General features: G+C 42.2%; 1 protein-coding gene across 4 annotated transcripts in view; it reads left to right on the top strand.

The window, feature by feature from the left end:
- Positions 1-11,759, top strand: part of RNF145 (ring finger protein 145) — a 47,785-nt gene extending 36,026 nt beyond the window's left edge. For 2 of the 4 annotated variants that reach the window (XM_075714944.1, XM_075714942.1), the window contains 6 exons: positions 3-178; positions 3,588-3,728; positions 5,105-5,287; positions 7,750-7,897; positions 8,617-8,973; positions 10,115-11,759. In XM_075714944.1, coding sequence (XP_075571059.1) covers positions 3-178; positions 3,588-3,728; positions 5,105-5,287; positions 7,750-7,897; positions 8,617-8,973; positions 10,115-10,558 — 1,449 coding nt within the window. In that variant the 3' untranslated portion in view covers positions 10,559-11,759. The remainder of the gene's footprint in view (positions 1-2; positions 179-3,587; positions 3,729-5,104; positions 5,288-7,749; positions 7,898-8,616; positions 8,974-10,114) is intronic. The other 2 variants (XM_075714941.1, XM_075714943.1) reach the window with 2 other exon arrangements.
- The last annotated feature ends 1,530 nt before the right edge of the window (positions 11,760-13,289 follow it).

Genomic DNA, 13,289 nt, shown 5'->3' with positions numbered 1-13,289 from the left:
AGGTGGTGGAGGTGTATGGTCTCCTGGCTTTGGGGATGTCTCTGTGGAACCAGCTGGTTGTCCCAGTTCTTTTCATGGTGTTTTGGCTTGTCTTATTTGCTCTTCAGATCTATTCCTATTTCAGTACACGGGACCAGCCTGCCTCAAGAGAGAGGCTCCTCTTCCTCTTCTTGACAAGGTAATTAACTAGTCTGCAAATGGTCTGTTTTCTGTTTTGACTGTTTTCTGAAATGAATGTTTATGCTCTTTTAGAGACTATGTATGTAGATTGGCTTTACTGCCTTTGGATACCCAACAAATATTTGTCCTTATTGCAGTAACCATGTATGTAAACCCTGTTAATCTTGTCCTTCAGAGGCATGGATCCCATTCAGAACACACAGCATTAATAGAACTATGAGAGGGTTCCCAAAGAAAGCAAAATATTCTTTTGATGAGGGAATAGCTGTAATTAGAGCTTTGGTCCAGAAGTTGTTTTCAGTATACAAATTGGTTTTAAGTCCGAGATACTTCAGCTGAAGTTCAATCCAACTGATACCTTATTGATGATTGTGTTGCTTTCTGGGCCCTGTTTGTCTTGTTTCATCATTCTGGTGTGGGACACATTCTTGAGTTTGCCTAAGCAGCTGAAGTACCCAACTCCCAAAGTAACTTGAGCCCAGTGATTAATTTGGCAGAGGTGTAAAGATCTTAAAGATCCTAAAAGCTTTGTAAAAACTGCTTGTAAGTTAAAGACGAGAGGCCTGTGTTAGTGCTGTTATTGAGAGAAGGGCAGCATTTGAGGGATTCTTCTGGTTGGAACCTATGTGCCTTTGTTTACTGTTGTTAAACTAGAAATTGCACCATACAAAAGGGAGTGGGAGTGTAGGGCAGAGAGGAACTGGGTGTGTTGCAGAAGGTGGGTTAGGCAAATTAGGGTAATACTGGGATGGGGAGAAAAGAGGTAATAGTTGTCTAAACACACAGGTAAAATATTCTTTAGAGACCATACATCATTAGTTCTGCTGTTTGGGTAGCAACTTCTTTGAGTAACTTGCTCATCACTACAGACTTTCCAGTTGCGTAGCTTTTTCTTGGCTCTGTGTGTATGTATATGTGTCTATGGTGTCATAGTGTAAGCTGTCAAAACTCATTATCATTAAGGAGAAATGCCAGGGATTTTATTGCATGTAGTATTAAAATTGCTTACAGTGTCATAATTCTTTATGTAAAAGCACTGACTATGTTACCTGCTTGTTAACTGATCCTTTTCCTTGTAAATAAGTTGAGTTTGTTCCTACAGCAAGTTGTTAGATTTGTCCTGTTCGTGGCAAAACAGGGAACTTGTTTTGCAGACTTGGATTGGCTTGATCTATGAGTGAATGAATACCAGTTGACCTCTGTGAAGTTCTCACTGCAATTGGAAAAATACAGAAAAACTATGCAAATGTTCTCAGTGTTCTCAGCTCTGTTACAGGAGAAAAGTTATAAACGCTTATTCATCTTAAAAACACAAACTCAGGTAGTACCACCAACAGCCTCTTACTCTTACCCCTTAGGAGGGAGCTGAAATACCTTGTCAGGCCAGTTACTAATGTAGTGCTGGCTGTTTAACAAAATGGAAGAAAAGATGTGCCCTTCCATGAAACTGAGTGAATTATGCATCTATGCCCTTCAAGTGTAATGATTGCTTAAAATAGTGTAGCTGGAATTCAGGTGAGAGCAGTTGGGGTGTGCAGAATAGCTGTGTCCAATTTTCATAAGAACGTCAGAGCGGCTGTACTGGGTCAGACTGCATACTGGTCTAGCCTAGGATCCAGTTTCCAGCAGTGGCTGTAAATGGGTACCTGGAAAGACACCCACCCATAATATGACAAACAGGACGTTTCCTAGTACTCTTCCAGTCCCGCATCCAACTTGAGCTATCAGGCTGCATTATCTGGATATGGTTAATATGTATTCAGTAATCCTCAGAAGACTTCTCTTCCATCAATTTGTGCTTTCTGCCCTTGAACCCATGTATACTTGTGTTATTGAAGGATCCTGAGGCAAGGAGTTTCACAGCTCAACTTGATCTGTATGATGAAAAATTCATTTTGATTGTTTGAATCTTGCATAGTAGATCTGGAAATAAGTTTAAGAAGGGTACTAAAATTACTCTGACAAAAAAGGATTTGGCATCAGGCAGAAAAGCCAGGATTCTTGATTTCTGATAATTTATTTTGAAGCAAAGCTTAGAGTTCCTCAAAAATCCTACAGAAACAGCTGGTTTAAGTATGGCGTTTATCACTACCTTGAACGGCAGGAACATTTAAAAGCTTTTTCAGCCCTGCTTAGCTTGGTAAACAGGCAGAATTGAAGCCTTACCAGAAGCGCTGCAAATAGCATATGTAAACACATCAACATTTTCTGCTGTGAATTGCTTTCAAAGGAGATTTCCAGTTAAAGTAGTCATTAAAAGAGACAAAGTAAATGTCTCTTGGATGAGCTTTGTTTATTTTTGAAGCATATGCTTCCTCAAAACTCTTTTGTCTTGTCAGAGTGCTGGACTAGTTCACTTTTCAGTCGGTTAATTAGCATGTTTTTGACCACCATAATTTCTCTCACAAGACTACTATCCTGGTGAACAAGTGAAGATTCTTTTTTTTTCTTTTTTTTCTTAATGAATGTGGGTGTCAATGTATTATTACCTTGGATTATGTATGTGAGGATTTCTAGATGTGTAATCTGTGGCTGACAGCTGGTTCTTTACCTAGTGTCGGGGCATGCAGTGCACTGCACTTCCTTCCTCTTGTTCTGGCAGCATTGTGTTTCAGAAACCAAAGTACACTCTGAGGCTTAGGCTGCTCCAAATATTGCAGTGCCAGGATCAGCAGAAGAGCAGACCTAAGGTGAGGGAGCTGAAATAACACAGCTATTCTCAGCATCATCAAATGTATTCTGTGGTCTCAATCTTTGGGACTTCACTGCTGTAGCAAAAGAGAGGAAGAAGCCCGCTGAGGGAGAATATTCTTCACTGTCTTATTTTGCTGCTTCTGGCTCAGCCGTTTGAAAGACAGGTGTTGCCTACCTGAACCTGATGTGAATGCTACCAAAAAGCCCCCAGTCTCCCGATAGTATTTATCGGTTTGATGTTTGTTTGCACTATTGTGGCTCTGAGTGGAAAGTGCCTCAGTGAATCCATCTGCTTTGACTCTGTTTCTGATAGCTGGCTGAAATGTCAGCAAGTAACCTGGGTGCATTGTGCCTGTCAAATTGACTTGGTTACGAAAACCCTACGCAAGCAGGACAGTGCCACCGTGTGGCACCGCTGGAGAGGGACCGGAGAAATACCATAGCACAGCCCCGGCTCCAGCCCGACCGCAGCGTTAGCTCGGGAACTGAGGTGAGAAGTTGTGTCTTGGAAAGAAGTAGCAGAATACATCTCACCTTTTCTTTTTATAGGACGATTTCATGACGGTGTAGAGCTTTTAATTGGATTGGTTTAATGAATAGATTTTGCTTTAAAACCAGCTTGCACAGTTAACAGGACAAGGGGAGAGCTCATCACACTGCCTTTAATTGATGGACCTTTTCTTTTTGTTTCTCCCCCCCCACTCTCCTCCCAGTATTGCCGAATGCTGTAGCACTCCATACTCACTGCTGGGCTTGGTCTTCACAGTCTCTTTTGTTGCTTTGGGAGTTCTGACTCTCTGCAAGTTTTACTTGCAGGGTTACCGAGCATTCATGAATGATCCTGCTATGAACAGGTAAGTGCCTCATTGTGCCTTAGGTCTAAAAAGAAGCAGACAGAAAGGGATTTATATAGAAATATATGGGTTGCATTGCTGTTTTTTAACTTACGAACTCTTGGGTATCCTTGACAAGCTTTTTGTATGCCAGTCTATGTGTGCATTGGAAGGATTTGAGGTGAAAATACAGCTTGTCACAGACTTCTTCGGAGATGGTTCATTTCTGTAACAAATTCAGGGCTGTTGGGATTTATAATTGCACAGTTCGATTGTCTTAGTGCTTTCATTTTCATGAGTCACTGGAAAATATTCACATGCTTGGATAATATAAACACTTCGTACTTCCATTTCCTCATTTACCTTGTAGTTATGTGTGAAACATTACTAATCCATGAGGCTTAAAACACAGCATTGTATGGATTGCCTGTAAATTACAATGGGAAATAGCCAAAATACAGAAACTGCCTTTTCTTAACACTTGTCCCAACTTGTCTAATATGAAATTTAGGTCCTAGGTATGACACTACCTTTCTCAGTTATTCCAGCCCCTTAACTCTGTAGAAAGTTCAGACTATATGCAAAAGAATGTTTTACAGTTTGGATTCCAAGATGCTGAAGCAAAAATGGTATAAATCGGGGTTGCCCAGGAGTAGTCTATGTAAAACTGTCTTTTGGGGAAGCGTGCAGTTCTGGGTGATCTGTACTTTAACTGTGTCAAATACTAGTGCTAAATTGTGGTCCTTGGCTGTATTAAATTCACTCTGAGGTCCCAAGCCAAAAAGAAGCGGACAGCTGTATTTGGTATAGGTACAGAGAGAATAAACTGAAAAATGGCTAAATTGCTGATTTGCCTAAACTGGGCACCGGCTGGGTTGTTGAGTCAAGGATGTTTCCCCAGGGCCAAAGGACAGACAAGGGTGGTGATGGGGAAATAAAACAGGTGGAGGGGGTCTTCATGGTGATCTAAGAATGAGGCTGGCTGGTGCCCAGGTGTAGACATAGTAGGGCTGCTTTGGGCTTGTGTAGGCAACACTGAGGCTGGTGGGTTCCTCCTCTTAAGACACAGCTTGGGTCCTTAAAATGCTTTGTGCTGGGGGGGACTCTGTCACTGGGCAGTGTCTGCTGGGCTGGATGTAGCCCACACGCTGCTAGTCAGGAGCAGGGTTCTGAAACCTGCTACTTCTTAACCCCCAACACTTCAGTGTTTTTGAAAACATTCCTCTCTGGTGAAAGCCTTAGCACGGACATCAGTAAAAGCTAAAACCAGTGACATTTGAAGGGTTGTGGCAGAAAGAGACAGCTTATTTTCTTGGTGTTTTTAGATGTATTTTTGAACCAACATTGACACACAGAAAGATATGATCATTTGTTCTTTTGACTATGTTGATCTGCAGGGGAATGACTGAAGGAGTCACACTCCTGATCCTGGCTGTGCAGACAGGTTTGATTGAGCTCCAAGTTGTGCATCGGGCATTCCTGCTCAGTATTATTCTTTTCATTGTGGTGGCATCCATACTTCAGTCCATGCTGGAAATTGCTGATCCCATTGTCTTGGCACTGGGAGCCTCAAGGGACAAGTAAGAGACTGGTTTCCTAAACTGAAAGTTACTCAATGCTGTTTTAGGAGGTGATAAACTAGTAATTGATGGCCTGTTTTGGACTTTTAGTAGCTTGTAAAGTTACCATGTCTTTTCTGTATGCCGATTTCTTTTCTAGTCTTAAATTCTCTAGATTTTCCCTCCCTTAAGGGCACACGGATAATACTTTTCACCATGCTGTATGCTGGCAAACAGGGGTGACTTTGGTCACCTGCTCCTGCTCAGCCTGTCCATCCAGCCTGTGCAAGACCATGATGTTCTGCAGCTGCTGGCTGCCCACGCTGAGTATTGCGCTGTTTGGTGGTTATTCTCCCTAGCAAGAGTGTCAGTGCACTGTGGTCTCAGTTAAGCAAGTCCAGGATTCCAGTGCCTGTGCTATCCCCCCACCCACACTCCATTGTATGGATATGCAGAATGGTTTTCCTTAACCTCCTCTGCAGTTGGGTAGGTTTCCCTCTAGCTCAGCCAGCCATTGAGGATGGGAAGTTTCTAGGAGTGACCTTGTGTTAGATATTGTAAAATCTTTTTTTTTTTTTTTTGAGGCTGTGATCCCAAAATGATAGGGTTTACTGGCAGAAAATGAGGTGGAAGGCTTGCATTAGTGTACCAGATGTTCTGATCATGTGGGATTATAAAGTTTAATTTGTGTTTTGAAGAGCTGTATTGGTATCTGGTGTTCTTGTATTAATCTGTTTGTATCTTTGTTAATTGCTTGTGTCTTTTCCCTTTCTGTAACCTGTAAGTGAAGAAATGGAAGAGAAGGTTTATTTATGTGTAGAGAGTTTGTTTAGCTTAGAGGCTACTTGTAGCCAGTGTGTTCTGCCTGCAGCAATGTCAACTTCAAATATAGTAACGGAGGGAAAGGGAGTAGAGCCAGAATATGAGCATCTGCCCAGTTTAAACAAGCAGTCTGTGGTGATAGCGAGTTTTAACTCTGTCCTGGTTTCAGCTGGGATAGAGTTAACTTTCTTCCTAGTAGCAGGCATAGTGCTGTGTTTTGGATTTAGGATGAGAAGAATGTTGATAACACACTGATGTTTTAGTTGTTGCTAAGTACTGCTTATGCTAGTCAAGGACTTTTCAGCTTCCCATGCTCTGCCAGATGCACAAGAAACTGGGAGGGGGCACAGCCAGGACAGTTGATCCAAACTGCCCAAAGGGCTATTCCATGCCATGTGACGTCATGCTCAGCATAGAAACTGGGGGGGGGATTGGCCAGGGAGCAGCAATTGCTGCTCAGGAACTGGCTGGGCATCGGTCGGCGGGTGGTGAGCAATTGCATTGTGCATCACTTGCTTTGTATATTATTATTACTATTATTATTGTATTGTTATTATTACTACTACTATTTTACTTTATTTCAATTATTAAACTGTTCTTATCTCAACCCAGGAGTTTTTCTCACTCTTCTGGTTCTCTCCCCCATCTCGCAGGGGCCGGGGGAGTGAGTGAGCGGCTGCGTGGTGCTTAGTTGCTGGCTGGGGTTAAACCATGACACTCTCTTCTGCCAAATCTCCCAGGCAGTTCTAAATCAACTAGGATCAGGATAAATTCCACTTTAGCTCTCCCTTTCTCCCTCACCTACAGACACAGAATTGCAGACCTCACAGTAGCATTCTGATGTTTGTTCAGACTGTATTAAACTAGCCAGTTTCTGCTGCTATCCTGTCCCCCCAATACTTTCACTTTTTCTGTACCTTGTTTTCAGAGCTAAATGAGGTTAAAATACAACCTCAGGAACATGTAGTATAGTAAATTACTGGAGGTATTCTGAAAGCCTTCACAAATGGGTGGGTGTAAAAAGATTGATGGTGTGTTTAGGTTGGGGAGGAGATTAGGAAGAAGTAAATGATAGGATTGGAGTAAGGACTGGCAGAGATGAACGTTCAAGTCCCGCTGCATTTCTTCTTTTGTGATCCCTGCATTGGGGAATATACTTCTAAAGGCAGCAGGGTTAAATCTGGTGATGAAAGGAAATACCTTTGCCCTATGCATAGTAGCAGAAAGACATAGAAGAGTTGTAATAAGTATATAATCTGGGAAAACTCTGTTTATATAGAAAAGTGTACAAACAGTTGCATATTTGATAATTTTCTTTATTTTAATGGACTTCCATCTGAAACATTCAGTATCTCGGGTACTTAATTTGCCTAACCACTGACTTGTCCCATTATGACAATTACTGTAGGTGAATTTTTGCCCATAATCTTTGTCTTTGTGTTGACAATAGCAAAGGTCAGATGAGAGGGAACTTTTCATACCGTATGTGTTGTAGGCATGCATGCTGGGAATGAGACTGTGCCCAAGTAAAATAGAAACTCCTTTCAACAAGTTAAAGCCTTGAGCAAACATCTAACGTGCCTATGTGCAGCAGTCAGCCTATTCTTAGACTGACACTCAAATCTGACTTAAAAAATAAAAACCTATTGTGTTGTTTGCAGGAGTCTGTGGAAGCACTTCCGAGCAGTCAGCCTCTGTTTGTTCTTACTCGTGTTCCCCGCGTACATGGCCTACATGATTTGTCAATTTTTCCACATGGATTTCTGGCTGTTGATCATTATCTCCAGCAGTATTCTAACCTCTCTTCAGGTAAGAATGTTAGCCCTGTAGTAACTGTGAAGCCCTGCATTAACTGTGATCCTGTTACTCTAGAGGGGGAAATACATGATGAGAAAAGAACAGGGGTGATAGAAGGGCAGAAGTACAAGATATGAGATAAAATCTCTTTCTTTATCCTGTATCTGAGGCTAAGGAGCTCCTAGGAGTGGGCTGAGAACATAGGTGAATGGAAGTCTATTTTAAATTGTAAAGCCAGAAGGCTTTTGAAGGCATAACTGTCATAGTATAAAGTTGGGTTTTTTTTTCACAGAGTACTCATTTTATGTATTGTTACTTAGCTATGGCTCTACAAAGGCAATTTGATGTTCACAAAACACTGAAATTTTGCGTGTAGTGTAAGTACAAGAAACGTTTTGTAGTATGAGTATTTGTTATAACTTGGGGTTTTTATTATTAAATTTATAAAATTGCCCCTCATGATGCTCAGCAATTTTTAATCAACTTAGCTTTGTTCTGGACTCAGGAAAGCACAGGAGGGGAAGTACTTGGGAACAAGGCTAAATGCTTTGCAAGAAGGAGTGACTTTTATTTGTCTTGAAGTTCAGCAACAATTTTACTGCTTTGGGGCTTGCCTGCCCTCTGTCTGACTTGGGAGCGTTGCGTGTACAGAGCTTTATGGACAATGCTGAATGGCTTAAGCTCCAGTTAAGAATAGAATGCTGAGCTCATGGTCTTGCACTGTCTTACAGGTGCTTGGGACACTCTTCATTTATGTTTTGTTTATGGTGGAGGAGTTCAGAAAAGAACCAGTAGAAAATATGGATGATGTGATTTATTATGTAAATGGCACGTACCGGCTGCTGGAATTCCTCGTTGCGCTCTGTGTGGTGGCGTATGGTGTCTCAGAAACAATCTTTGGTGAATGGACTGTGATGGGTTCTGTGATCATCTTCATCCACTCCTATTACAATGTGTGGTTGCGGGCCCAGCTGGGGTGGAAAAGTTTCCTTCTTCGAAGAGACGCTGTGAATAAGATAAAATCACTGCCTGTTGCCACAAAAGAGCAGTTGGAGCAACACAATGATATCTGTGCCATCTGCTACCAGGTAAGAATGGAAGTGTCAAAAGATTGACTTAAATTGAAATACCTTTAGACTGTCAAGTTCAGTCTACAACTAGCAAAATAAGTTTAATATGTTTAATGAGTAATACTGTACTCAGTAAGTTACTTGAGTTACACAAAGCAGAAAACTGGGTGAATTGATTTGGAGTGCTGTCACCGAGATAGTTTCAATGTGTTTAAACTTTCATTCTTTTTTCTCCAGTTACACAACAAACTGTGTCCTTGAGCTTTTTTGAAACCTCTCATATTTGGGTTGAGCTGGTCTCAACAGTAACAGCAGATGTGCCCTTTCTTCATTAGCGGAAGATTTTGTTGCTGAAAGACAGTGTGTACTCAGTAGCTGATTTGTTGTTATGCCGCAGAAGCAGCTCAGTCTCTACAGACATTGCTACTTCCACTTCATGTACAATGTCAGTTTTATAACAGAAACCTAATTATCAAAGGATTATAAGGGTCTTTCTAATGTAAGCCAGCAGATGTAAGGACCTTAAAAATTAGTGCTGAAAGTAGTATCTTTATCACACCTCTAGCTCCAAAGTCTCTTTCTCTTGGATAGAGATGTGGTTATGTACGACAGTGAAAGAACCACCCTAAGATTAGTAGTGTGCAGTTGGAGTGCAATTGGATTGACTCCAGACTTGATAAAAATTCTTTGAGGAGTAAAACTACTGGTGCCAGGTTAAATGACAGTGTTTGAAACACCAGACTAGTAATATGTGGGTCTCAGCTGACAGGGTGTTACTTCATTTCTGGTTTGCTGCTGTTATGTGTTGTATCTGTAAGTGTGCTGGTTTTGACTTGCACAATTGTTTCTTAAGCCAACTAATCCCGTGACTGTCATCCTACAAAAGCTTTTATTTAAGTGTAATAATACCTTACAAACAAAGCTTTTCACCTAATTTCTAATCCTGCCAGTATAAACAGCCAGACCTGGCCTTTGTTTGAATTGTGTGTGTATTTGAATGTGGAGGCTTGTTGGTATGAAGGAAGGAACGTTCTCTTATTTGTCTGTGGACTGCTTCTGTCTCCTCTGTGGCTAGTGAACCCATTAGATGGATGGGATGAGAGGAGAAGAATGGGATTACAAATAATATGATTTTTCTTTTTTTTTTCATGTCTTTCAGGATATGAAAACTGCTGTAATTACACCATGTAGCCATTTTTTTCATGCGGGTTGTCTTAAGAAATGGCTGTATGTGCAAGAAACCTGCCCTCTGTGCCACTGCCAACTTAAGAGCCCTTCACAGCTACCGGGACTGGGACCAGAGCCAGTTCAACAGCCAAATCCTAGTGCAGAGCAAAATACCAGACCTGGAGATGCAGCTGAGCCCCCTGGTGTTGAACATGACAATGGGCCAAGTATTAAAGATGGCCCTAGCAAGAGTGACGGACAGGGTGCTGATGGACAGGACAGCCTGGAGGCCTCTGCTGAGATGGAGGGGTCTCAAAGCATGGACAGTGACACAAGCCCATGTGAGGCCAGCCAGGGAGCAGCTTGTGCTGCAGAACTAATTGCAGCCCCAGAGGGGTGCCCCGCTCAAGACCCGAGGGCTTGTGTCCGGCTCTAAGGTGACAAAGGATGACGTGGGAACAAACACATTTCAGAGATCCAAGTTTGACTCCGAAGAAAACCTATCCTTCCACAGCTGTGAAAGAAGTTTAGCTATTAATGCTGGTCAAAATGTAATCTCCCATGCTGATTTTTGTGGGCTGCTTGGTAGCGGTAACTCCAGTGAGATGTAGTAGAAATTACTCCAGAAGCTCTCTGAACTGTGGGCATAGGAAGGATGTCTGGAAATAAATTGCAGTGAAGGAGTGTTTCAAGACGTAGGTGAGGGAGGAACGAGAGGTCTGTGAGAGACTGTAGACAGACGGACAGAACACTAGCTTTTGTTTTGGTCAGGAAGAAGGTATCGCATATAGCCATGTCCCAGGGTACCTGAGAGGCGTTAAATGCAGTGAGTTGCTAGTCTCTGACTGAGGTGCAGCTTTGGTTGCTGACAATTTTTTTATGGCACGTAAGCAAAAAATCAAAGATATAACAGCAGTGATTGTACTAGAAGATGGAAGCACTCTTAATACGTCATGTGTATGCTTTGGGTGTTCTTGGTGGGGCAATTGCATTTGAATTCATGTAATCTATAGTGACTCTTGACTTTTATGACGGAGTCTTCAATATTTTGATGTATATGAAACTTTTCCTAATAACGGGCACAGTCTGGGCTGTATGAAGTAAACTAAAGCTCTAATGAACACTTTGACCTCTGCTGCCATGCGCAGGAGGAAAGTGGGATGAGTTTTAGGGCACAGATAGAGGCCTTGCAGTACCGTGCTGTGTAATGTTTAATTCTTGCAGCTGAATTAAAACAGTATTAAACTCTGGCGATATTTGCACTTTGGGAATGAGTACATTATTGTGTATGATCAGACTCCGCAAATGCCACTTCTAAAGCTGTTAATAGGTTTGCAACTTTTTTCTTTGACAAGGACATGTCCATACTTAAATTTTTACATGCATCATGGCTTCAAGTAGAACTAGGGATTGGGGTGGGGAAATAGGTGGGAGTAGGGGGCAGGCAATTTTTTTATGTGAATTTTGATATGAAGAGAAATTAGTCACTTATTTATACGATAGGCTTGACTCGAGTGTTTTTCAAAGTTGGTATTCCTAATGTGAAATGTGATACTATTTTATTTTTAGTAGTAAATTTGGATGTAGACTGACAGACATAGCTGAATGTCTTAATAAATTACATTTGAAGATTTTTATACCTGGTTATGTGATTCTTGTACTGAAATTCCATGAATTAAGTGTGTGTTGAGAGGCTCTTCTGCAATAGCAGCTCTCTGTTCCCCTTGGAGATCAGTGGAACTCCTGATGCATGCGCTCTCCCCCATTTCCATTTCAGTGCTGAGTGTCTGGTGGTACCTCCCGGCCTCCTCTGGTCCTTGCCACCAGATGTTCGCCAATGCAGACAGAACAGCAGCAGAACACTGAGGCACGTTTGCTCCTGGAGGCCGTGTGGGCTGCCTGCTGCTACTGAGCCCCAAGCATAAACCCAGACCTATTTCCTTCTCACCTGACAGGATGGGAATATCAGTTGCACCATCCTTTGATTCTGTATCTCAGTTTTGTTTTCTTGCATGTTGATAAGAAATTTAGGTTTAGCATGTGCTTCACTGATCATTGCAAAGCTTTTTTTAACAGCTGGGTGTGTTTGGGGGGAAAAAATTTTGAGAAACTTTTTCTGGAATTATTCTTTTTTACTCCTGTTCATCAGTGGTCTGGGTCCTGCTCTTCCAAGCCTGCATTTCTGGGGAAGTGAACCTTTCTCAAAAAGATGTTTTGTATTGTGTCCAAGCGTTTAACCTACACAATTTAGACTGTTTCCGTTCTACCCACACTTAAAGGTTTGTGGAGGCAGGGAATTTCTGGGTAGCACTGTTGTGGGGTGCTCTTTACTATTGTGAAACAAAGACTCTCCCTCAGTTCACAGAGTATGTTCTTGAAGGATGCTCTGGTAAACCCTGCTTCTTGTCCCTGGGTGCGGAAAGATGACCACAGAAGCTCCTCACGCCAGTGACGGGAAGATTTTCCTTTGTGTAAGATCACCTCACTTCCATGTTAGGGAGCAGGTGGTACCCCAAGTGATTGGGAACAGGAGATGAAAAGAGCTAAGCTTGATCAGTCTTGTGAAATGAAGGCTGGAGAGGTTGTGACTGCTCTACAGATACCTTGGGGTGAATGCAAGGAAGGGAAGAGAGGAACTTGTGCTCATCTACAGTATTCACATGAGGTCAGTAAGGCAGAAGAGAATCACGGGTGTCATCAACTCCAGTTCGTTGCTATCCCACACAGTATGTCACATCATCACTTTCATAAATATAGGAAGTGGTGTTGAAAGTAACAAAAAAATAAGGTTTGCCTTCGCTGCTTATGCCGAGAAGCTGTTTCTCAGCCTGACTGATCTTCTGGCAATGAACCTTTTCATTTCTACCTTCAATTATTCATAGCTAATTGGTAATGCAAGGGACTATGGATTTACACCAACATCGGTAAGAGGTAAGTGTGCCTGGAGACTGCTCATTAAGAATCAACGGGCCCACAGCAGATTCGACAAATACACTGTCTGCCAGGACTGCGGATCGGGAGTGTGAGTGTGGCACTGGAAAGGAGCCTGAAGGACTCGGAAGGTATGTGCTGTCTTTTAGGAGAAATGACGCTGCGAGATTCCCACAGGAGTGAACCGAAACCAACTAATTCTGTGTTGGAGAAGGCACTCAAAGGTGCGGGGGCTC

Source organism: Pelecanus crispus, chromosome 8 (genome assembly GCF_030463565.1).
Source record: "Pelecanus crispus isolate bPelCri1 chromosome 8, bPelCri1.pri, whole genome shotgun sequence".
In the NCBI taxonomy this organism is placed as follows: domain Eukaryota; kingdom Metazoa; phylum Chordata; class Aves; order Pelecaniformes; family Pelecanidae; genus Pelecanus; species Pelecanus crispus.
The sequence above is the reverse complement of the archived record's forward strand: the minus strand, read 5'-3'. Positions and strand labels throughout refer to the sequence as shown.